Source organism: Lissotriton vulgaris, chromosome 7 (assembly GCF_964263255.1).
Source record: "Lissotriton vulgaris chromosome 7, aLisVul1.2, whole genome shotgun sequence".
Classification (NCBI taxonomy): domain Eukaryota; kingdom Metazoa; phylum Chordata; class Amphibia; order Caudata; family Salamandridae; genus Lissotriton; species Lissotriton vulgaris.
The window spans coordinates 285469077-285495879 of NC_141695.1; the positions used below are offsets into that span (position 1 = coordinate 285469077).

The 26803-nt window shown below is 46.5% G+C and overlaps 1 protein-coding gene across 1 annotated transcript in view; it reads right to left on the minus strand.

The window, feature by feature from the left end:
- LOC147701401 (uncharacterized) overlaps positions 1–24840 on the minus strand; it is a 37854-nt gene extending 13014 nt beyond the window's left edge. The window contains exons 1-2 of the mRNA XM_086928647.1: positions 23576–24840; positions 1504–1712 (exon numbers count right to left, since the gene is read on the minus strand). Coding sequence (XP_086784773.1) covers positions 1504–1712; positions 23576–23617 — 251 coding nt within the window. The 5' untranslated portion in view covers positions 23618–24840. The remainder of the gene's footprint in view (positions 1–1503; positions 1713–23575) is intronic.
- Between the last annotated feature and the right edge of the window lie 1963 nt (positions 24841–26803).

The following is a 26803-nucleotide window of genomic DNA, read 5'->3' on the forward strand; positions in this document are numbered from 1 at the left end:
AGGTGTTCCTGCGCAGGATCGCCCTCCCCTGAGCCGGAACGCCTCCTGATGGCGCAGGGCTTTACAATGTGACGCATCTCTCGGATGCGTCATGTTGTTAATACCCAGCACCATGGCGCATCTTTTGTGCTGCCGCTGCGTCACAAAAGTGACGCAACTGTGGCGCAAAAGAGGCGCAAGCCGCTTGTAAATCTGCCCCATAGTGCTTTTACTACACTGTAGCTGCGTAAAGGGCCAGAAGATGTGTCTCCAGTGACCACGTGTGCCTGTGCCAGTGTTACAGGCACACATGGTCACTGGAGACACATCTTCTGGCCCTTTACGCAGCTGCAGTGTAGTAAAAGCACTATACATTTACCCGATGAGGGAGCACTTACTGGATTAGCCAGTAGAAAGTACTCCAGGGCAAATCGCAAAAAAATCCGCAATTTTGTGGGAAAATTCGCGAATTCGCAGATTTTTTTTTCAATTTCCCGGGGAAATCCACGAATTCGCGGAACGCGAATTCGCATATTTCACCCAAGCTTAGTCTGAGGTACTGAGCGAGACACTGGACTGAACCCGTTGAGAGCTGGAACTTTGTTATTGTGGTCTGTTCAGAAAGAAAGACTGACACATGTAAACTGCCAGGTTGTACAGTGGATTTCCTTGACAATGACTTCTGTTTTCTTGAGATGAACAATAGGAGTCTGCCTGTGAGACTCTAGACGGACACAGGGGAAAGAACCCTCTGGCAGGACGGACTGCTGTGCCCGAGTTTAGTTTTGGAATTTTAGTTAGGAATGTACCCTTTTGGCCGTATTGTACTTGAAGAAGAACGTCCTTTTGCACCACGATATTTGCCATTCTATGAGCCAATGTTTTCTGCTTGGACCATGCTTGTAAAATTAGCCTTTGTGTTAGTAATAGCAGCTATATTAGCCATCTTTATGAGTATATTCCTATATTTAGAGTATAAGTATCCTATGCAAGCGATGATGCCCTCTACCATTGCCCCGCCTGAGCACTTGATGTTCACCTTAGCACCACATAAGGAAAGACACCGCCAGACTTATGCAAAGAACATATTTGTAGAAATGCTCCACCAAACCCATAGTACCACTAATATGACCGATTGTTGGATTTGTGGGCTCTTGCCATCAGTTATGCAAAAACACAACTTATTTCTCTCTCTGCCCTTATCATATTTAAGTAGCTGTGAAGCGTGGTTTCAAATGTTCTCTGCTATGTATAACCATTATGTGGAAAACCCCAAACAGTATTCAGAAAAATGTGCCTGTGGTGGCTCCAAAGCCACATGTGTCCCATCAATGGACCCAATGATATGTGGCATCCCTCCCAGGGCATAGAAATCACCCTTTACATCTCTCAACTCTTCAGCAGTAGGAAATTTGATGAAATCATCAATGTGCTCCAACATGGCTGCCAAAACATCACGCAGGACATGGCTGAACTTCGTCTGTGACATTCCACCTACATCAGTTATGGTTAATTGAAACGTACCTGTAGCAAAAAAATGTAGGGCTGCCATCCCCTTCATCTTGGGGGTCAGTGCAGTAGGATACCTGTGTTGCTGTTGGAGATGTGGTACCAGCTTGTTCGTCAACTCCTGAATCAACTGTTGAGTGAATCAGTAACGTCGGATGCAGGCACGTTCCCTCATGGTAGCCAAGTCTGGGAATGGCCTTGGTAGAGGCGGTGCCCTGCAGGACCTTTTTGGGAAAATGTAGATCAACAGTCAGACAACATCAATGGCAATGTACATAGCACATGCAAAACTACTACTAGACATCAGGTCGCGACTACGAGACCCCGGTGGTTATAACGCGCTATACAAATTAAATAAATAAATAAATAAATAAATAATACATCCAGGACACATATGCTAGCTTGTTGTCACTCCTACAAAATCCAGATACACCTGTTGATTGACAAATCAATATGACATGCCCTGAAATGAGCTGCTGGGCCAGTCTGAGTGAACAGCCCGAGATATCACTGGAGTGACACACGTCACAATACCTGCAGTGGCAGGTTGTCATCCCATCCAGACAGCTGACTGCAAGGCACACGCACAGGTCACATGGAACATCAAATGTAAATACCAAACACATTGGGATTAAGGTGTACATGTGACAACAAAACAACACACCCATTGTCACGACGCAGACATGTATGCCTGGGGAAATATGATGTCTGATGCCATCAGACCCAACAGCAGTGGGAATGCACACAGGCATGGAGTGCGTAGATGTGAAACCATTGCCATCTCAATATGCAGCAACAGCAGATGCAGTTTACAGAACACAAACAGCAAGCTCAATGTTACACATGACACACACCTGACATAGTCACATTGGGTCATGCTGAGTGTGACCTTTCAGTGCCCCAGTCCCTGGCATCAGGAGACAGGTGCTCATAGTGATGACTGTGCCATCCCAGTGTTGCTGTGCATAACAAAATCCACCTAATGATACACATGGGACAAGTGTCAAGGTGATGTGTGCCACATAGTGCCCCATCACACATGACATGTGTCCACAGGTCATCACACATCGATTGTGCATCAAGATAAGATGCCCTGTGCTATATCACTGGCTGCCACACCTAGGGCCTGCACATGAAAGTATGCAATGACAAGTACTTGATAGACATCCTTGTGCGAACCGTACCCCTACATCCCTGCCGTGTGTGCACCTTGTATGACTATTGTAATGGTGCCATACGTGAGTGTGTGAACCGCACCGTACTGCTGCATTCACATCAGCATGTGAACCGCACCGTACCCCTGCATTCACATCAGCGTTTGAAACACATCGTACCCCTGCATTCACGCTTCCACAGTACCCCTGCATTCACAAGAGCGTGTGAACCGCACCATACCCCTGCATTCACATCAGCGAGTGAAGCGCAACGTACCCCTGCATTCACATCAGCATTTGAAACGCAACGTACCCCTGCATTCATATCAGCGTGTGAACCACACCATACCCCTGCATTCACATCAGCGTTTGAAACGCACTGTACCCCTGCATTCACGCTCCCACCGTACCCCTGCAATCACACCAGCGTAAGAAATGCACCTCACCCCTGCATTCACATCAGAGTGTGAAATGCACCGTACCCCTGCATTCACATCAGCGTGTGAACCGCACCGTACCCCTGAATTCACATCAGCGTGTGAACCGCACCGTACCCCTGAATTCACATCAGCGTGTGAAACGCAACATGTGAAACGCATAGTACCCTGACTTTCCTGGCATGTGTTCGCATCGTATCACTATTGTAATGGTGCCATAGGCACCGTACAAGTGTGTGGATTTCAAAATTAATTAGGGGCCTAGTAGTAGGCCCTGAAAGCATCCTGAGTGTCATAGATACTGATTTTTGAGTAGCTATGTGTCCAACAGGTGACCTGCAAATGTAAGTTGGCCCAAAAAATACAATGTTGCAAAATGATTGTTGAGCCGAAGCTTACATTTTGAACGATGCAAACGCTGTCAGAACCATATGTTTGAAGGGATTGGAGGAAGCGTACAATGCGAACGAATCTAAGCTATCACTATGTACTCCTCGAACTGAATGCCCCCCAGCAGCACTGATTTAAGGCACAACATTGGAGTGTACCACACTGCTGCTGTCTCTGCATCCTCTGGCTACAATGGCACGTACAGTGGAAAGGGCCCCAGCCTTCACAGAGGAGGAGAACCAGGCCATGCTGGACAGCCTCCTACCACAGTACAGCAAGCAGTATGGGAGATCAGAGCAGCAGGTGAGTGCTGACTACACTACCTTAGACTGTGCACCTTTTGTATGAGTGTCACAACAGGCATTGTGTCCATGTGGGACAGACATGCAATGTGGTTTGGAGTGAGTCACAGGGGGTGTTCATGGTGATGGCTCTCATGCAGGGCATGATGTATTTAATGTGTGTTCACTCCTAACTTGCATTGTGCTTACTGTGACATTCACTGCATAGTGAATGACACATTCAGCCATGCCAGACCTTGAGTGGTCCCCCCCAGAGTGACTGGTGACTGTACTCACAGATGTTCATAAGTTGAGTGGACCTGTGGTGAGATTGTCCAAATGATGTGTACAACCTCATGGACATTGGTGTGTGTGAATGTGCCTTGTCATTTGGGTAAGTGTGTATGTGATGTGTTGCAACACTGCTGCATGGCGTATGCAGCAGCTCTCCCCATCTGATGTGACAAGTAAGCACTGCTGTGTGCCTGACTTGCAAAGCTAGCACAACACCTGTGACACCCCAGAGGCAAGTGTCACATGTGCAAAGTGAGGGTTGTATCCACTGTTGTTAGTGACAGGCGAGTGATCTGTGCTAGGGTGTGCCTGTGTGGTCTGCTGAGGGTTCTTCAGTGGAGTGGGACTGCTTGGCACGTGCTGTCACACACCCTGCAGTTGCATGTGCTGCCCAGTGTGTGCCATGATCAGTGAGTGTGTTGCACCCCTTACGCCATCTGTTGGCCTTCAATGCCATGTAGTGCATTCAGGCTTTCACACAGGCCAAATTCACATAGACAATGATGCAAGTCCTGTCAGAGTTCTATGCCCTGTTCACATTATCAAAGATGTGCAAGTGTGTGTCTCTGGGACATGGAGCAGGTGTACTGATGTTGTCTCAATGTGTCTTCCTGACAGGTAACTGCCTACGAGAAGGGGAAAATCTGGTGGGACATCACCAGGGCTGTCAGGTCTGAGAGGGGCCCTCGCCAGGGCCTGTTAAATATGCAGAAGAGCTGGCAGGACATCCGTTGCTGGACCCGGCGTATCGCCCGGGTCCAGCTGAAGCTGTCACCTCCACGTCGGCATGGTGGACACCGTCGCCTGACCCCCCACATGCTCCGTGTCCTGGCGGTGGTGTTCCCAGACCTCGATGAGCAGCTGCAGGAGAGACAGCAGCAAGGAGGGGGTAGGTACATGGCTGTTTGCTGTGTTGTGTGTCACCTGCTTTTTGTAGTGCTCTGAAGCCTGGCTACACTCCCACAGTTGGGGTGTCTGCTCAGACTGGTTATATGTGCTGTGCCTTTTCAGTTCCTCATAGTCACCTGGTGCTCATTTTCATCCCTTCCCATCCTTAGCATGTGTCTCCTGGTCTGTATGTAATCACATTTGTATTTAAAGAAAAGGGGTTACCCTGTGTCCCTCAGAACCTCGGTGATATATGGTTAAACAAACAAGTGGTTCTGTCGGGTAGAGACCATTACTTTGAAAATGCTAGTACATGCAGTTAGCAAAGAATCTCTCTGACACACATATGCAAATGAGAAATAAATACTCAAGCAATAAGAAAATATTCTTTTAGCTAAATAGTGAATTCATGTATCTTTTTCATAGAATTCAATCAGTTTTTTACTTAATTAACTCATTCAGTGATAAACATTAGATATCAAATATGACTGTCAAATACAAGTGAAATTGGTGACAATAAGTGAAGACAGGTGCTCAGTGCGTGGAAAAAATATACAGTGAAAAACATTTCATACAGTTATATACACAATTGTAAAAAGGCCAGGAATAGATCAGCCTCCAAGCAGTCCTAGTGAATTTTAAGGGATCCTGGAGTGTCTGGGCCTAGGGTTTGCGTCGACGTTTCGACCATGATGCTCCTCGGTTGGTGGTCGCTGCGGGTCTTTATCAAGACAGGTGTGTAGGGGTTGACAGTGTGGATCATGTGGAGTCTCTGCCTGATGTATTGCCAAACAATGCTGGTCGAATGTGGATCGGTGGAGTGTCTGCCTGATGAATTGCCAAACAATGGGAGGTCAAATCCATCTGGTGAATCTCTAAGATGGTCTGTGGGAAGCGAATAGGGACGTATCTCCTCTCCTCGCCTAGCCGGTTAAGGCGAGGAGAGGAGATACGTCCCTATTCGCTCCCCACGGACCGTCTTAGAGATTCACCAGACGGATTCGACCAGTAATAGATTGTCTCAAAAGGTAGTGCACACAAAATGACATTTCCACTTTCTTGAAAGAAGCTGGCACCTTTTCATAGAGGCCAGTGTTAGTGATTAATGGTGTGCCTTGATCTTCATATACATGTCCCCACAGTGGTCTTGAGGTATTGAAACTCCTTTGTTGCAAATTATTCAAACTAATGAGTGTCAAGACATCAAGACCTCCGTTGGTCCATGTATATGGACAATCTGCAATGCCATTTGTTTCTGACAGTGTTTTATCTTAAAGGGTGTCAGCTTTTTCAATTAATGTGTGAATGTTTTTTAGTGTGCATTTCCTTGTGGGACATCTTTCATGCAGGCACATACGTGTTCTCTTCACAAGATGGTGAATTACCACATTCAATGCATGTAGATTGTGTAAAGTATGGTGAGTCCCAAGATACCAACATTTATTTACATTTATTTTTTGCACAATATACGTACAGGGCTCTGAGTGTGGTGTCACCTTGGGGAGTGAGATGGGTTAGGTTGCCCTGAGGAGCACCACTACTGTTTCTTTTTTCGTGAACTTGAGGTGGCATCACTTAATTGTATTGATCCGCTCTCATGTAAACAAAACTAGCTTCTCTGTGTATTTCTCATTCAAGTTGTGGGCTGGTGTGTTCTTTGGATCATTGTGTCCAAGTTACATTGTGTCTATACCAACTGGACAGTACAAGGCTCAAATATGTGCAGAGTTATCTGGCTGTTCCTCAAGCTGCATGGCATGATTTGCAGTGTGACCTACTATTTGGGTGCTCATGTGTCAGATGTGTACAGGTGACTGATGCATTTCTGTTTCTTCTCCTTGCCCACAGCATCATCACCAGAAACAGGAGGAGACAGCTGCACGGACCAAGAGGAGGGACCCAGCCACAGTGCCACCAGCGTGGAGGAGTCTGAGGAAGCCAGTGGCACGGGGTTGAGGGGAGTCAGTCTGCGGACCTGTTGGAAGGTGAAACATCATATCACGCTTGATGGATCCGAATCTGGCTCCCTGGAGGAGGGGGAATTTGCAGCAACACCGGGGAGCAGCACTGAGTCTGTACCCGACCCCTCCAGCACCATCTCCACCCTCCCAGTTGCTCCCGTCCCTTCAGTCAATGCAGCCCCCCATGTCTCCTTCAGCCCCGGCACTACAGCCCCTGCCCCTGTTACCCCTGCTGCCCTCGATGCGGAGTCTGTGGACTTACTCCACCAGTTGCAGGTTGGTCAGGCATCGATGCTGAATGTCCTCCATGCCCACACTCAAATACTGACATAGTTGTTGTCTTTCATGGAAAGCATGTTAGCAACAATGTCTGTCCATGGACTCATCACTGAAGGCAGCAGTTTCCCTCCTGCGGCAGTCCGCCCCACCTCCTTCGGACCCATCCACACTAACCTCTCCCATAGCTGTCCAACGCACACGCAGGAAGACACCATCACTCACACTAACAGACACAGGGAGCACACAACCACATATGACGAAGCGCACACCTCCTGGCACACACACTCAGGGGGCTGCAGGCACACCCACAGGGACTGGGCTTAGACCGTATACAAGCAGCCAGAGTCAAAGTGCACAACCCTCACAGCCCTCTCCCTCCACTCCAAAATTGTCCTCGGGTGCAGGGGTTGGGCTGGCCGAACTGGCTGCAGTATGCAGCGCAAAGTATGAGTCTACATTCGGCGCTGCACAAACCACTGAGGAGAATTCGTCCACCCCGGCACCCACCAGACTTACCCTTACCACTCCTGTCCCTGCGATACCTGGGTCTACATCCCCTTAAATGGTCCATGTGCAAGCAAGTTAGGGGTAGACGGCCTACCCCACGTCCCCCTACAAGGACATTTGTGTGGACTGGCCATTGGCCTTTTTTGAGAAAGGACACATTCTTGCACATCTTTTATTTTCCTGCTGAATAAAGCCTTTTATTTTACGTTCAACACTATTGCATTTCAGGTACTTGATGTTGGTGATGAGGGGCCTGGAGTTGATGTCATGGTAATGTTTTGGGGTTCTGAAAGATGTATTTTGGTTGATGGTTATGAGGTAAACCATGGTATCTGTGTGCCATCACAATGTCTCAGCAATTAATCATTGGATGTGTGTGTTCAGTTTTGCTAGAGACATTGTCCCAAGGAGTGTTCATTCCTCTGTGGCACCTGACATCTTCACTGCAGACAGTTGCAATTGTTGTGTTGACATGTGTGCACATTTCCTTTGTTGGTGACAGTTCCTTTCAACAATGGCCATGCCTGCTCACAGATGTCTACTGCTCATTCGTCTGTGCCATGCTTGTAAATCACTGTACTTGTGTTTTGAGTATGTACAAATGCCTTCATGGACACATTCACCCTTTTCACCACTATGCATGTGTGTAACCACAGCCTACCCCAATGTTGGGGATTGTTATGCAGGGTATTTGGGCACATGACTCACAATATTGTGCATTGTATTCATGGGGTTTCAACCATATTCCTTCCATGAGAGACTACATCTTGATAGTCTGACCACCACCTGGACATTAATATCAGTGCTGGGAGTCTTCTGCACCACGCCCATACTGTTGACCACTGCTGGGAGCCCTCTGCACCACCCCTCATATGTCTGGGCACTGCTGGGAGTCATATCCACCCACCCCTCATATGTCTGGGCATTGCTGGGAGTCCTCTGCACCCAGCCCCATACTGTTGGCCACTGCAGGGAGTCCTCTGCACCCACCCCTCATATGTCTGGGCACTGCTGGGAGTCCTCTGCACCCACCCCTTATATGTCTGGGCACTGCTGGGAGTCCTCTGCACCCACACCCATACTGTTGCCACTGCTGGGAGTCCTCTGCACCAACCCCTCATATGTCTGGGCACTGCTGGGAGTCCTCTGCACCCACCCCTCATATGTCTGGGCCCTGCTGGGAGAAACTACTAAGCCCGAGTGGAGTTCTGGACTTTTTGGTTCCGTCCAGAGGTGTCAGGGATAACACCCGAAGACCCCGGAGTTCTACCTGCCTCGGTGCACAAATAAACAGAAACACGGGCTTCTCGATGGTGGCGTCAAAGACCAAAGGTTTATTACTGCAGGGACACAGAAGTCACAGAAACTACACACGGGCAGTGTCTAGGAGCCTGTTCGATTTGTACAAGTAGGGTTGCTCCTTATATACAAAATATTAACCTTCAGGCGAATTCTTCACAATGCTAGTACATTCCCAAACCTTTGTGTCCTAAACAATAAATATTTGGCGTTGCACAAGAATCGTCGATAACATTTGATGTCAAACATTACGAAGAGGGGTTCCCACTATTCCATCACAATTCCATGTCAACATTTCATTCAAGAGCCGGACCGCCTCATCGTAAATTTCGTTACCTCCCCCTAATAAAGGCCCAGAAGGAAAGGAGCAGAGCCAGGTGCAGAAGATAGGAAAGCAGGATAAGAGATGTTTGAGGGTCGTAAATGGGCAAGGCTACCAGTTTCGGCCGCCTAATCATGATCAGGCCTACGAACACAAGAACCAGTATAGCAGGACTGGCCTCCGGCAGAGGAGGCTGCCTTTGTCGAGTCATGCAGCTACAGCGTGTTCTGTTCTAAGGTGCACGTGTCACTAGAGAGGTGAATCGCCGGCTAAGCCTACGTCTCCTTAATCGAAATGTAGTAATCAGAGGTCATTGCGTATGTGAGGGCAAGAAATACAAAATGGCTGCCATGATCTAAGATGGATGCCATGGGTAGATTGGAAATGTGTTTGTAACAGGAGTACTCTTGCTCGTAGCATAGCAAAAACACCAGGATATGCTAAATGGATCATTTGCGGTTCGCTGATACCAAAATTATGTATTTCCGACAATGTTGAAAACACGGGTTCAAATCGTCACGGAACCTCAGACCCTCCTTTTGCCCTTACATAGGCAATTACTCAGTCTATGTCAGAATCTAATTCTATGCTCATCAGGTCAGTGACATGTTGTTGTATCATCATCCTTTCTCGCGCCTTTTCTCCAAACGCAGGTGGTTTTCTAAAACAGGTTGCAGCACATAGACTACACAGAGCTGGACCACACTGGATAATCAGGCAACACGAGAACAGGAATACTAAGATGACACCAATGACCATCAGAACCTTCCATCCCCACGCTGATATCAGAGTCCACAACCACTCCATGAAGGACCAGTTTCCCTTGTCTACGTGTATAGAGTCGGAAATCTTGTGTAGCTTAGAGATCGCCTCATAGACTGTTGAAGCATTATTGGGAATAAAGACACAGCAGCTCGATTGGATCATTCTGCATACCCCACCTCGATCTGCAAGTATCACGTCTAGAACCATACGGTTCTGCAACGTCATGAGTCTATCCGCCTGAAGCTCAGCTGTCAAATTGCCAAGGGCACCAGCAGTTTCGGTAATAGTAGATTCAACTACCCGTGTTAGCTGACGTACGTTTCTACTATTGGCCATAGGCCCCCAGAACGGAAGGAAACCTTTGAAGAAGTCTCCAGCTTCCTGACCAGCGGTGTCTTCCTTGCTGAAAACACCTCTTGCTACTCTGGTCTTGTGATAGTCTGAAGAAGCAGTGTACGTTGGAGGCAACAATCGAGCAATATAACACGAACCTGCAAAGTCGGCAGGCAACCATGTATACGCTCTGTCTTGACAGATGAAGTAGGTACCCCTAGCAGTAAGGAAGGCAGGGGAAGAGTTAGACGGAAACACATAAGTCTCAACGCACTCACTCCTCCCTAGCTGAGCTCTCGGATTTCTCCCATTACCTTGCAAACAGACCTGACCTCGGTGAGGTACGACCCAGATTGGAGTGGAGCTTTTACGCTTGCTTTCTCCCAAACTAAGGCGATACTCTGAAGAATTCCAACTCAAATATACTCGTAATTCATCTCTAGGGTAAGATGGAGTATTATTGACATCCTTGATCATGTCAATAATTCCCTGGACTAACGCTTTGTTGGCAGAGTTATATTTAGTGGAATGTGGTGGACGCGGAGGATAGGTTTCAAGGGCATAAGCAAAAATCGTCTGAAGGGCCTGAAATGATCCATTATAGCTGAAAGGCAACACCAGATAGGGAATGCCTTTATCCATAGTGTGGGGTATCAAGTCCCACACCCAGCAGTCTGTAGTGTTAACTACCAGTTGGTGTTGGTGCAAGAGCTGTACGAAAGTGTTATTGATGAATTCTGAGCGTTGAGCTTGCTCATGTTCAGGAAACGAGTGAAAAGAGTGCATAGAAGAAACAGTAGAAGTAGCAGGATCAAGGGGAGGTACTGTAGTTACTGGCATAAAAATCAAATTCACACCAAAGACGATTCCACCCACCAACGTTATCAAAACAATTAAAAATGTAATAGCACATTGCATCAGAAAACATTTGCTGTGGAGAATTCTGTAAAGTCTGTTTCTGCGAACATAGATCACATTTTCTCGTTGCAGCGCAGGAAGCTCCATCTTCTACAATCCGCTCGCGACCACTGATGATGTGTACGTAGATGAAAATGCCTCTATCAGCCCTGGGAGTTCCCAGAACTAACAGAAAGATCGACCTTGTGTCTGACCCCCGCAGATTCAACTAGGCACACAGCCACGACCCTACGGCTACCCAGACGGCAAGGCAATTTAAAAAAAAAAAAACAATAAAACAATAGCAAACTTCCTGGCTGGAGGCAAAAGTTCAAAATTCAAATATCACAATAGGCAGTTTCCTGCTTTATTTGTCCATATTACGAGATCGTAAGTTGTATCTTAGTTTTGCAGGAGCCGTTTGATCTGGAAACAGTGTATTATCAGCAGAGGTTGCAATGTTCAAGTTCGCAGATGGCAAAGTTTCTTCTGATGCAGAGGACAAATGTTCAGAATTCAAAGGAGTAGTTTCAGGAGGAGAGTCAGAGTTCGATGTGTCAGTTATCAATTTGGCATCGCTGAAAGGGATAAACCTGGGTGTCCGTTCAAACTCAGAGGCACCAACTCCCTTCTTCACCCAGTTGTCATAAGGAAGTGGCAGGGGCACACGTCTGACGTGCGTCGTATGTATTCAGTGTTTGCGTCCGGCCACACGAACAGCAGTTCTCGTTGCTAGCAGCACTTGATAGGGGCCGATAAATCTCGGCTGAAGGTTCTTCGTCCTCGCAAAGTTGCGCACCACAACGTGGTCACCTGGTTTCAACTGATGACCTGGACTCTCCGGAGGCTTTGGCAATGCATCGAAAACCTGTTGGTGAATAAGACTCAATTTAGCAGTCAAGTCGTAAAGGTAATCAATCAACATTGGATATTCCAGAGAACAAAACTCTTTTGGCCTAGGCACTCCCCAAACGTTAGCGGGACGACCGAAAACTATCTCGTAGGGACTAAGCCCTACTCTAGAATGTACAGTCGCTCTCGTTGATAACAAAGCCAAGGGTAGTGCGTCTGGCCAGGATAAACCCGTGGATGCCTGTATTTTAGCGAGTTTTAGTTTGAGGGTGCCATTGTAACCCTCAACCAAACCAGCAGACTGGGGATGGTTTGCACTGTGAAACTTTTGCCTAATTCCTAAACCGGCACACACACTCTGCATAACTTTCCCTACAAACTCACTTCCGTTATCTGACCATACAATCCGTGGCATTCCGTACCTAGGGAAATATTCTTTGAGAAGAATTTTCGCAGTTGATAAGGCAGTATTGTCCTTTAGTGGATATGCTTCGATCCATCTGGAGAAAGCACAGACTACCACCAGGACGTATTTTAGGTTATTGCAACGATCCATGTGAATGAAGTCTAACTGAATCACTTCAAAGGGGCAGGAAGGAGGAGCGAAGTGACCAGCAGGTGTTGGGACTCCCTTGCCAGGATTATGCATCAGGCATACCATGCAATTTTTCACCACTCTCTCTGCACACTTACTAATCCCATCATTCTTCCAGACTGGAGCTAACATCTTACAAATCCCTTTAGAACTAATGTGTGCTGTTCCATGTGCCATCGTCACCACTGCAAGCACGTACGCATCAGGCAACATCCAACGCTGTTGTTCCGACAAATCAATCCAACATCCACTCGAGTCCAATTTACCCGTACTCTCTTTCCATGCAAGCTTTTCCTCCTCAGTCGCTCCTTTCTGAATTTCCTTCACACTTTCCACTGTGTCCTCACACATTCCAGACTCGGAAATCCATCTTGCAGATGTTGCAACATACATTCTACTCATCATATTTCTAGCTGTCTGTTTAGCGGTCTCATCGGCAAAAGCATTCCCACGACCAACATCATCCGTGATTGCTTTATGAGCACTGCATTTTACAATCGCAACTTCAGTCGGCAAGGTTAGAGATTCCAACAAGTCGTTAACTAGCTGACCATGTTGAATCTTAGTCCCATGGGACGTAATGAAACCTCTTTCTTTCCACAAACGGCCAAAATTATGGGCCACGCCGAATGCGTACTGACTATCTGTGAACACATTCACTCTCTTTCCCTTTGCTAAAACACACGCTCTTGTTAGAGCGATTAACTCTGCAGCTTGGGCAGAATTCTGACTCACTCTTGCAGTCTCCACAATCGTCCTCAAAGTCGTTACTGCATAAGCAGCACTCACATCACCATTCTCCAATTTAAAACACAACCCATCAACATACAACGTGCCATCCGGATCTGACAATGGAGTGTCTTTTAAATCAATTCGTCCTTTTGTCTCCTCCTCGGTTCTGAAACAACAATCATGGGGCTCGGAATCACTCGACTCTTGATTAGTCGGTAACAATGTTGCTGGATTCAATACATTGCATCTTTTGATCTGAATGTGACTAGCTAGCAATGTCAGCTCGTAGCCAGATAATCTAGCACTGGTAAGGTGTTGCGTTTTAGTTCGATTCATGAGTGTATCCACAGCATGAGGAACCATGACCACTAACATGTTGTTCATCACCAAACCAGCAGATTGTCGAATGGAAGCCGCAGCTGCCGCTGTAGCTCTCAAACAACTAGGCAACGCTCTAGCTACCGGATCTAATGTTGATGAAAAATACGCACAAGGGCGTTGTTTATCACCAAATCTCTGTGTCAGAACACTCAACGCGCAACCTTCTCTCTCGTGAACATAGAGCGTGAATGGCTTACTGTAATCGGGTGTACCCAATACAGGAGCTGAACATAGTGCATTCCGTAGCTCAGAAAAACTCTCCTGACTTTCAGCAGACCATGGCACCGGACTCGGAACACCTTTCCCAGTCAAAGCTACCAATGGTTTTGCTAAAAGAGAAAAATTTGGGATCCACTGCCTACAGTACGAGGTAATACCTAAAAAGGCACGTACTTCTCTCTGTGTGCGAGGAACACTCATCTGCGTAATTGCTTTTTATTCTCTCTGGGGTCAACTTCCTTCCCTCCTTTGACAAGAGATGACCTAGGTAGGTCACTTCTTGGCAGCAGTATTGCATTTTCGAAGGTGACACCTTATGATTCAAATTAGACAAATGATGCAATAACGAAATTGTAGCTGCTTTGCAAGTTTCCTTGTCATCGGCAGCCACTAGAAGGTCGTCTACATACTGCACTAAGGCAGAACCAGGAGGAAGTACAAAGGAATCTAACTGACTTTTTAATGCCTGACTGTAAATGGACGGACTCTCACAATAGCCTTGTGGAGCACGTTTAAACCTGAAGCTTCGACCTCCTAAAGAGAAGCCGAAAATATCTCTGCTTTCTTCGGCTATCGGAATGCTGAAAAAGGCATTCTTTAAGTCGATAACTGAAAACCATGTGGCTGTAGCAGGAATCAACGTTAACAATGCAGTTATGTCTGGAACCACAGGGAACTGTGGAATCACAATCTTATTAACCTCTCTGAGATCTATAACAAACCTATAAACTGGAGGCTTTGAAGGATCAGTACGTTTCAAAATCGGTAATACAGGACTGTTACAGACATTTCCTCTAGTTTCTTCAACCACACCTTTCTTAATCAAATCTTGCACAATCAGTAAAAGTGCACGTTCACCTTCACTAGAAATCTTGTATTGAGGAATTCGTGGAAATTTAACATTTGCTTTCAAAGTGACTACATATGATGGTATTTCCAAAAGGCCTACATCGTTAGGACCAGTCGCCCAAAGAGTATCAGGGAGTGAACGCAGCTCTGGTGGGAGTGCATCCATTGACAAGTACATCAGAGAGGTGATTCTTTTGCCCAATGTAAGCTGTACTCCTTCCGGAGAACAGTACAATGTCGCATATAGGCGTTTTAACAAGTCTAAACCAAGCAGATTTTCATTACAACCTGTCGTCAAAATCAGGGGTGCTTTCAATTGACACGGTCCAACAGAAATAGACAAAGGACCAGATACGGGATTGTAAACAGGGGCGCCTGAAAAACCTACAGAAACATTTGTTAAGCCGGACAAAGGTGCGCCAGGGAGTTTCGCATGAATGATAGAACTTTTTGCGGCACCATTATCCAACAGAAACGGTTCGACTACACCTGATGTTGCTACTGCGACATAAGGCTCACTCTGATCCACTGGAACTGATACTACTCCCTCTCTCTGTCCATGGCTGTCCTAGTACTCATTTTGTTGAAATCCCTCAACGTTTTCACAATAGTCTTCAACATGATACGGTTGCGACCTATTCTGTTGAGCAGGCTGTCCATTACGCTGATCAAAGTGATTAGAAGGGCGATCATTCGTTTGCGGAGGCATAGCACCTCGTCCTCGACCTCTAGAATTTTGCACGAAACCACCACGACCTCTCTGAGCTGCTGCAGCATTATTCTGCGCTAAGACTGGACATTCATTCTTATAATGACCCTCTTTCTTACAGTACGCACATTGATTCCACTGGTATTGCGGTCTCTGAGAGCCATAATCTGTCCTTTGATACGATCCTTGCTGTGTATTGGTCTGATTCATGCGAGGAGGATATGCCTGTTGCAAAAGAACTTTAGTCTTTAAATCTTTCGTTTTCTTATCTGATTTCTCTTTCTCCTCTTTATCCCTATTTTCATAATACTGTGCAGTTGCAAGTATTTGCGCAGTTGTAGAGACAGCCCACGCACTCTCGGAATCTTTCAATTTATTACAGAGCTCTGGTAGCAAATTGTGTACAAATTTATCGACAAACAATCTCTGACCTCCTTCTGTGCTCATATCCTGACCACTGTGATCTACAAAAGTCTCTTCGAACCTCGTGAAAAAGTCGGAGACACTTTCGTCTTTCTTCTGCCTGCATGCGGACAACTTGTCCCAGTTAACGCGCAATGCTGGCATCAGAGTCTTCATTAAATCAATTATCCTACCTGGGAGATTAGCAATTAGAGGTTCGGGTTTGGAACCACCTATTTGCTGACCATCCGCCACTATGATAGCTGCCCAATCACCACCTAGGGCAACTGGATGATTCTCTTTACGAATCTTAGCCCAAATTGGTTGCGGAACTACATTCCCAAATAACATGTCAATGTCCGCTAGATTCATAACACAAGCCTCAACTGTCTGCGCTAACTCCTTATAGTATCCAGCAGGATTCTTACGCGGATCTGGCAAGGCCTGTTTCACTGCTAACACTTCGGCTCGCTTCCACGGAATGTGTATCCACACTCTCTGGAATTGCGCCGGAGAGGCAACAACATTATTCGCTAAGTCAGCTTGCACAGCTTCACGCCAAATTGGAGGAACCTCTCATATTGGATTTTGGCGATTCTGCTTCGTACTACTCTTCTCTAAGTCCCTCGGTGAACGAAGAGATGGATCATTCCTATAACTTAAAATCAGTTCCATTGCTTCTTTAATATTTTGACCTACTATCATACCTGCAGCAAACTCTTTCTGAACCTTAATTAAGTCTTCTAAATTCGATTCAGAGTCATCTTCTTCTAGTTCCTCACGTAAAAGAGAGCACATCTCGTCAAACGCATATCGTTGCGTTGGTTCATTCCACTGCATAAATGTATCCAATACATCTCTAGTACTGTATCTCCTACTCTTTGAAATCCATCTGAGAGCCGTGGAATCTAAGATTCCCCGTTCCTCAGTACTTGGGAGCTGACTACGTCTCTGTACAGAGTCAGAAGTAGGGGTCTTAATTAGAGATTTATAGAAAGGAGACAGAATATTAGAAACAGAGTCAGTGATTCTTCGTCGAACAGAAAGCGGAGTCATAATACTAGCAGATGTAGAAAACACAGTAGCAGTTGGAACAGATAGACCAGGAACAGTAGGAGTATCAGATAAGGTAGCTTGTGAAACAGTAGGTGTAAGTGATACAGGTATAGGCAAAGAAGTCGGCAACCCAGGAAGAGGGGGTGCCGAAGGAACATTCACATTAACCCCAGGAAGTACAGGGGCTTGATTCTGAGGGGCAGGAGCAGGAATACCAGGTTGTCCAGCAACCGGCAATTGAACATTCGGTACAGGCGGGGCCGTAGCACCCTGTGCATACGGTGGGGGTGACCGTAACAAGTAAGACAACAGCGGTTCGTTTTCGGGGTCCTCTACTATCTTAGTTGTACTCGATGGCAAGGCAGGATAGCACTTGTCGATCGCCAAATTACGCTCTCTAATGGCCACATCTATGGCCTTCTCAGACTCGTTGATTTGCAGCTGCTTAGCCGCCTGTTCTAAAGTCAACTCTTGCTCTTTCTGCTCTTTCTTTAACCTTTTAATCTCTCTTTGTTTAGATTCTTTTCGCCAGTAACGGAAAGAATCAAACATTGCCGGCCGGGCTTTCTTCTTAAACAATTTCGCTTCTAAATTGTCAAGGATTTCGGGTTCAAAACTACCATACAGTGGCCAACTAAGGACACCGTCTTTTTCAGTGTAACGGACCCACACCTCATTATAAGATATAGGACCCACACCAAACTTACAATAAAGATCATATAGAGGAGTCCCAATCGGAGGAACCAGACATGAGTCCTCCAACCGGGAATCACTGTTGCAACCAAAACACGACAACATACAATTTTTCCGACTTACCATTTTGCAATCCGGAACACAGAACGAACAAAACACAAACAGAAATGTGCACTCGAACCAAGAACTTAGGCCTACCAAAAACAAACTAATGTATCGATACCCAAAACTGAACCAATAGATTATCGTTACCAGAACAACCAGTGATAATCTTACGAAACCAAACCAAACCAAGAATCAAAAAGGATTTTAAAAACCCTTACGAAGTAACCAACTAGCAACCACTAAATACTTAACTGAGGCACTGAAGACGTCACCAAGGAGAAACCCGTCACGTTTCGCCGTACTAAGGACTGCACCTCGGGTCCAAGACAGGGCGACGGTCAAGGCAACGGACCACTGCAGCCGTCTTGAACGGGAACCCTCGTGGAAGAGAACGTCGGGCCACTTTTGCGATATGCCGGGATCGATGAAGTGGGGCGCCTCCCTCAGGAATCTTCACACGAAGCTTCTCGAACTCTTCAGGCTTTTGGACCGGTACCGAATGACGTCGCCCCACGTTGGGCGCCAATTGGAGTTCTGGACTTTTTGGTTCCGTCCAGAGGTGTCAGGGATAACACCCGAAGACCCCGGAGTTCTACCTGCCTCGGTGCACAAATAAACAGAAACACGGGCTTCTCGATGGTGGCGTCAAAGACCAAAGGTTTATTACTGCAGGGACACAGAAGTCACAGAAACTACACACGGGCAGTGTCTAGGAGCCTGTTCGATTTGTACAAGTAGGGTTGCTCCTTATATACAAAATATTAACCTTCAGGTGAATTCTTCACAATGCTAGTACATTCCCAAACCTTTGTGTCCTAAACAATAAATATTTGGCGTTGCACAAGAATCGTCGATAACATTTGATGTCAAACATTACGAAGAGGTGTTCCCACTATTCCATCACAATTCCATGTCAACATTTCATTCAAGAGCCGGACCGCCTCATCGTAAATTTCGTTACCTCCCCCTAATAAAGGCCCAGAAGGAAAGGAGCAGAGCCAGGTGCAGAAGATAGGAAAGCGGGATAAGAGATGTTTGAGGGTCGTAAATGGGCAAGGCTACCAGTTTCGGCCGCCTAATCATGATCAGGCCTACGAACACAAGAACCAGTATAGCAGGACTGGCCTCGGGCAGAGGAGGCTGCCTTTGTCGAGTCTTGCAGCTACAGCGTGTTCTGTTCTAAGGTGCACATGTCACTAGAGAGGTGAATCGCCGGCTAAGCCTACGTCTCCTTAATCGAAATGTAGTAATCAGAGGTCATTGCGTATGTGAGGGCAAGAAATACAAAATGGCTGCCATGATCTAAGATGGATGCCATGGGTAGATTGGAAATGTGTTTGTAACAGGAGTACTCTTGCTCGTAGCATAGCGAAAACACCAGGATATGCTAAATGGATCATTTGCGGTTCGCTGATACCAAAATTATGTATTTCCGACAATGTTGAAAACACGGGTTCAAGTCGTCACGGAACCTCACGAGGTCTAAGGAGACACATGCTCCAGGTAGATCAGGTATAATCATCTCCTAACTTCCACGTTTCCCTCTTATCACTGTTTTGTCATAAAAGCATTCATACTGTGGGAGGATCAGTCCATTGAAGTTCAGATCTTGAATAATTCTGGTGCCACTGGTAATTTTATGGACATTCATTGGGCTGAACACATAGAAAACCGGTTAGTAGCCAAGCAGATAATAGATGAGGTCAAGACCATTGACGGAGTAATCTAAAATCTTGTCCCATTACTCATGCTACTGATCAAGTGAGTTTTCTTATTCAAGAACAACATAAGGAAGCTGTACAGTTTGACCTCATTCAATAACCCCAGTTCCAAGCGATTTTAGGCATACCCTAGTTAATGCAGCACAAATCGGACATAGACTGGAAAAAACATTCCTTGTCTTTTCATTCTGAATTTTGTAAGTCACATTGCTTCCCAGGAAGGATACCTCCAAAACATATAGCAGTAACCACAGAAAATGTAATACCTGAAGTGCCATTCAGTATCAAGATTTGGCAGACATTTTTGATAAAAACAAAGTGTTTACTCTTTCCCCATATCGGTGCTATGACTATTGTATTGATTTGATCACAGGAGCTCAAATACCCTGTAGTAGAACCTATGCTTTAACAGAAAAAGAAAACATTTATCTCAGGGAATATCTAGACAAATTGCTTCATATTGCGTTCTTTCAACCTTCTTGTTCATCTGCTTCTTCTCCACTTTTTTTATACCAAAAGAGAGGGGGTCTCAGTTGTTGTATAGATTACAGATCCTCAATGATATAATAATAAAGAATCAGTATCTTTTACCCTTAATTCAATCTTTGCTTGATCAAGTCAAGAAAGCCAAAGTATTTACCAAATTTGATTTGGGAGGGGCCTATCATTTGGTGAGGGTACAAGAAGGAGATGAGTGGGAAACAGCTTTCCGTACTAAGGGCCCTATTAGGATGGTGGACGGACCTGCCTCCGTCCACCACCCCAGAGGAGGACCATCCGCAGGGGCAGCGGCGGTCCCTCCGTGCAAATTAGGATGTGACCGCCACCCTGTCTGTCACATCTTGTATGTTTAACATTGCGACGGGTGCTGCTTGAAGCAGCACCCGCCGCAATGTTAAAAATGCAAGCAGTGCATTTGCATGCACAAAGCGGCAGGCACCGCGCGGTGCCTGCTGCTTCGTGCATGCCAATGCAGGGAGGTACCATAGGTACCCCCCATGTGCACTCCCACCCCCCCCTCTTCCCTGGGGGCCCACAACGGGCCCCCAAAGAAATGACCGTATGCCTTTTCGTGGCGGCATTGCCGCCGCGGAAAGGCATATGAAAATGCAAATCCTAATATGGCTGGTGGTGTCTGATAGACACCGCCACCATATGAGAGCTTTTCCGCCGCGGTCTCGTGGTGGAAAAGCGGCGGAGGGTCTCCACGTCTGCAGATGACCCCCCGGCCATCCTAATCTGGCGGGGGGTAATTTGTCACAACGCAGCGGTGAATCCGCCTCCTCCGGGCCAGCGGTGGCTTCCGCCGGCCCGGAGGAGGCGAATTCACCGCAATCATAATCGACCCCTAAATTTGGACTATGTGAATATCTGGTGATGCCATTTGGTCTGTGCAATGCCCCTGCAGCCTTTTAATTCTTCATATAAGAGGTATTAAGAGATATGTTGAACATCACCTATATAGATGACATTCTAGTATACTCCTCGTCCAAAATAGAACGTATTGAACACGAATGGGCAGTTTTGAATCGACTGAGGGAAAACCAACTCTGCCAAAAAGATAAATCTGAGTTTAGCATAGCAAAAGTTACCTTTTTGAGATTTGTATTGCCCCAGGACAGGGTGAGCATGGCTCCCCAAAAGATTTCTGCAATAACTAACTGGCAGTCGCTCCAATCAATGAAAGATATACAGAGTTTTTTGAGTTTGCCAATATTTTTTGGGTGTTATATTGATCATTTTTAACCCTGGAATTTCCCTTTGCTTAGCTGCTAAAAAAGGGGTTTACCTTTGGTTGGACGTCTGAGGCAGAAGAAGCATTTACAAAACTGAAAGAAGCATTTGTCACAGCTCCCATTCTGAGGAACCCTGATGCATCCTAACCTCTAACAGTTGAGGCAGACGCTTCCCAGGTAACAGTTAGGTTGTCTTGTCCCAAGGAACTAGAGAAACAGGTTATTTGCACCCTGTTGCTTTTTACTCTCATAAATAGACCCCCACAGAACAAAACTACTCTGTGGGAGATAGAGAATTCCTTGCGGTTAAGCAGACCTTTTAAGAACGGAGGCAGTATTTGTTAGGACCCGTTCACACAGTCACTGTCCTCACAGATCAAGGAAACTTACTGTTTCTGAATTCTGCCAGAGCTCTTTCTCTGAGACAACTATGCTGGACTCAATACTTCAGAAAATTTGATTTTGTTATCCAATTTCAAGCAGGGAAAAAACATGGAAAGGCAGACGCCTTGTCTCGATTTGGTTATGATGAAAATGACTTCTCTGCTGATCAGCCTCTCATTATAGCTAAGGAACAGATTTTGGGAGCCTTCTGTTCAGAGGAGAATTTAATTACTGAGGTTTCGCAAGCACAAAACTGTCAAGAAATTGAAGATCTAGCACAAAAGCACAATGTTATAAGGAATCAGAATCTGCTGTACATATAAGGAGTGTTAGTGATTCCTACAAAACATTTACAACTTCAGGCTGTAGAATGGAGTCACACACATATGTTATCAGGACATCAGGTTACAGAAAAGTCATTAGACTTGCTTAAGAAATCTTTTGGAGGCCCAATATGGCTTCAGATACAAAACAGTGCAAACAACGATGTCACACATGTGCCCAAAGTAAAAGCTCACATCAATCACCAGCTGGTCTATTAACACCTATGCCAACGCCCCCTCTCCCCCCAGTCCATGGCACTCTACTTCCAAGCATTTTATTGTAGAACTACCATAAACTATCCAAGGGCTTATGGTTATTTTAGAGGTAGTGCGCATGAGAACTAAAATGTTGCACTTCAATCCCTTGAAAGCAGTGACCTCATCTGAGTACCTGGCTACAGTATTCTTGCATCAAATTGTGAGATTGCATGGTCTCCCATCTATTATAATTTCAGATTTGGATCCTCAGTTTGTTTCTAATTTCTGGTAAGAGTTGGGCAAGCTGTTAAAGACTGATGTGCACTTGTCCTCCGGTCATCATCCACAAAGTGACGGTCAGACAGAAAGGGTTGGGCAAGCTGTTAAAGACTGATATATGCTTTTCCTCAAATCATCATCCACAAACTGATGGTCAGACAGGAAGAGTAAATCAATGCCTGGAACAGTACTTACAATGCCAGGTAGTGCATTCTTCCTCTGACTGGGACTTTTGTTTTATGGGCAGCTGAATTTGCTTTTAACAATGCAATGCTTTTACTATATTTATGGATTCCATCCTTGTTTTGGGTTACTACCTCCCCCTGTCTCTAATCCTTTTCCTGCTGCTAGGGTGTTTATTGATCATTTACAGGAAACACATGAAACCCAAAATAATTTGGACAATGCCAAGGTGGTGTATAAGGGAAAAACAGATCTCCATTGTTGTCCTACCGCTGATTAGGCAGTAGGGGACAGGGTGTGGTTATCTAGTCAGAACATTGCAGTATATGGAACACACAAATTTAAATCCCATTTATTTGGTCCTTATAAGTTTCTGAAGGTGGTTAATCCTGTAGCCATGAAACTGGACCCTCCTGCAACGTTGAGAATTCACCCGGCTTTTCATATTTCTTTATTAAAACCGGGGGTCCTAGGAAGTAGATTACCTGTGCAACCCCCCTCCTGTACTGGTTTATGATGGTTCTGAGTATGAGATAGAGACCATTGTTGACTCCAGGAGGGTGATGCGTAGGTTACAATATTTGATTAATTGGAAGGGTAATGAACCGGAGGATAGAACGTGGGAACCTGCGGCTCATGTCCATTCCCCTCGTTTCTTACTCTTGCTTCATGAATGGTATCTGGGAAAACCCAAACCTGCTGGGGGTACCTTGGGGTGGGGTGTACTGTTGGGACTGCTCCGCTACCATTTGCTTGGGCAGTCAGGCGGAGCCTTTAGCAGAATAAAACTTGCAAGTACTGGAGGAAGAGTGCTCCGCGTTCAAGCTGACACACGTGTATTCCGCCCTCATTCGTTCACTGACCTGCGTCCGAGTCACGATCTTGCACATCTTGCGGTTGTTCATTGGGTCTGCACAACGCTAGCTCCTGCTTCCCGTTTCTTCACCGGCTCCCGCTCTTGCTTCTTCCTCAGCTCCCGCTCTTGGCTGTAAAGCCTTACTGAGGCATTCTGTTTCTATTTACACACCTCTCACTACAGCCTGAACCTGCAAAAGAAAACAGAAAGAAACAATAATTTAATGAATCATTGATAATGCAGTAACGCTAGTTGTTTTGTTATAATATGAATGGAGATATACAAATCTGATTGGTTTGTTCCAGAAGAGTAGGAGACCTTGTTTTCCTGTATATTTGTCAGTGAAAAAACATAAAGCAAGGACTTAGGGGCCGATTAGGATGAAGGGGGACCGCTACTGACAGTCGGTGGCAGTCCCACAGCCATCGTGACCATGTTATCTACCCGCCATATTACCATACCGTCACTATAGTTGGTGGTCTGAAAGACAAACCGCCACCGATCCGACAGGCTCCTTGATCCCTCCAGTGCATTGGAGGGGAATCATACCCCAACAACAGTGGCAGTGCCTACCAGGCACCACGGTAGGGATTATGATGTCCCTTTCCGTCTGCCTTTTCATAGCGGGTAACCCGCAATGAAAAGGCGGGCAGAAAGGTACTTTTCTTTCCCTTCTTTTTGGGGGGCACCTATGGTGCCCCTGTAAATATCCCTGCACCATGTGGCAGGCACCAAATGGTGCCTGCCACATAGAGCAGGAATTTGTCAGGTGTCCTCTTTTTGCATTGCGGTGTGTGCTGCAGCCAGCAGAACCAGCCACAATGCAAAGGATAGGCATTGCGACCGCCGTGGTGGTGGTTGCATCGTAATGCCTCTCTTGGGACCACTGACAGCCTGTCAGGCAATCCTGTTTCCAATACTTCCACCTGCCATCCTAATCTGTCCCTAGGTTAGTTCCTGAAGTTAAGGAACTCATCCTTACCTTTCACCCTGCACCTTTTTGTTCCATCACCTGATTTCCTTTCTTTGATAGAGATGTATTTTTTGATAATTCCATCTATTTTTGTTATCTTATTATGGGGCACTTTTTTTATTTGTTATTTTTACCAAGACAGAGGTTAGTGCTTTCTACATTTTCCTATCCTATCCAGGTATACTTTGCTAAGTCATATTGCCTGATTGCTCTCTTTTGATTGCCTGTATATTTATCTGGTCTACATCATCAACATGTTATACGTACTGAAAGAGGGGAAATTAATAGGTAGTTTATGCATATAATTATCTAAAGTACATTAACACTGAATTACATTTGTTCCTCTTCAAAATGGATACACATAGGGCCCGATGTAGGTAAACGCGATTTTCCGAATTCAAAATACCGAGGCGGGCCGAATCGGTATTCTGAAATCGGAAAACGAGATGTAGGGAAAAAAAAGCGAATGAATACCGATTCGGTCGGCATCGGTAATGAGAATCGGTACGTTCCGATTCGGCACGGACCGAATCGGGAAGTACCGAATCGGCTAACAACGAATCGGAAATTACCGATTCGGCTAACACCGAATCGGATAGTCCTGATTCGGCGAACACCGATTCGGTAAAAGCCGATTCGGTAAAATCCGATTTGGCAATCATAGATTCGTAGCCATGAAAACACACCCATGGCGAAAAAGCCCATAGGAATGCATTGAAGAAACCGAATCGGCTTTTACCGAATCGGATAATACCGAATCGGATTTTACCGATTCGGTAATATCCGATTCGGTAAAAGCCGATTCAGCCAATGAGGTGGCTCCCCCTCCCCCACCCAAACAGGGAGTGGCAACCCTGGCAGGTGCAGCTAATTAAGAAGTTTCTGGAGAGCCAGCCTGAGCTCAACACTCACAGTTAGCAGCAGTGGGAGTAGGAGGCTGTCAACTGTACTGAAGAACATGGCAGAGCAGTGCGAAAGCCAGAAGTCCTCCCAGAAGAGGAAGCCGAAGTTCACCACCACCGAGCTTCAGGTGCTGGTCGAGGAGGTGGTGAGGGTGCACCGCCAGCTGTTTGGAAAGCTGTCCCTCAATGTGCCAGACAGCACCAAGAGGAGGATCTGGGCCGAAATCGCCCAAAAGGTGAATGCTGCGGGTGTCACCCCCAGGTCCGTAGAAGAACTCAAGAAGAGATTCTACGACATCCGCAGCCTCACAAAAAGGAAGATGGCTGAGATACAGAGGCAGGCTGGAGGCACTGGAGGAGGCAGGAACCCGGCGCCACCCCTCACCGAGCTGGAGGAACTGGTCTCCAGCACCATTGAGAGGGAGAGTGTCAGTGGAATTGGGACCCTGGACAGCTCTGCGAGAGCTACAGCTACAGGTAAGAAGCATGCGCATCATGACACACCCTACCAGACACCTCCCCATTAGACACAATGCATAGGCAAACCCCAGCACAGTACTGTCACCAACATACAAGAGACAAGCATCATGGTACATGTAGTCAGCAGAAGTTAGCTAAATATGGCAGTGCAGAATCACAAGACAGGAAACAGTGTGACACAGTGTAAGGAGATGCAAGGACATGTGGAATGCTTTAATTGTACTGACTGTAATACATCTGCACTCAGTTTACAAATGCTTCTTTGTACCTAGGGGCACCATCAGGCGGAACAACATTGACATCAGAGGGAGCAGCACCGTCTGACACTGCACTCGCAGGGCCGAGCACCAGCCAGGCTGGCCAGGAGGAGGAGGAGGACGGAAACACCCTAGGGCTAGGTATGGAGGGAGACCTGGTGATAGACTTCGATGCACTGCACTCCCCACAAATGGCCAGCACACCCCCCTTGCAGTTCTCCCCAGAGAACTCCCCTACAAGGGACACCATTCCGCCTACACCAGCTCCTGCCACAACCATGGCCTTGCCACCAGTACAACCTGTCCTGGGAGCAGGGGCTCAGGGACCGGCCAGCACCACACCCCCACCAGTGGCACCCCAGCCCACTCAGCAGGCTGGAAGCAGCAGTGCCCGGCGCCGTACCATCACCACCACTGCTGCACCAGCACGGGAGGGCAGTGTATTCCTGGGCCTCGAGGGACAGATGGTGAAGATTCAGAGGCAACAGGCAAGATCCACGATGGCCTGCCAACGCCAGCTCCTGCAGCACAACCTGCAGATGGGAGAAATGGTCAAGGGATTTCAGGCCTTCGTGGAATCGAACAAGGAGGTGGCAGCAGGGTTAGGCAGGCTAACCACTGCC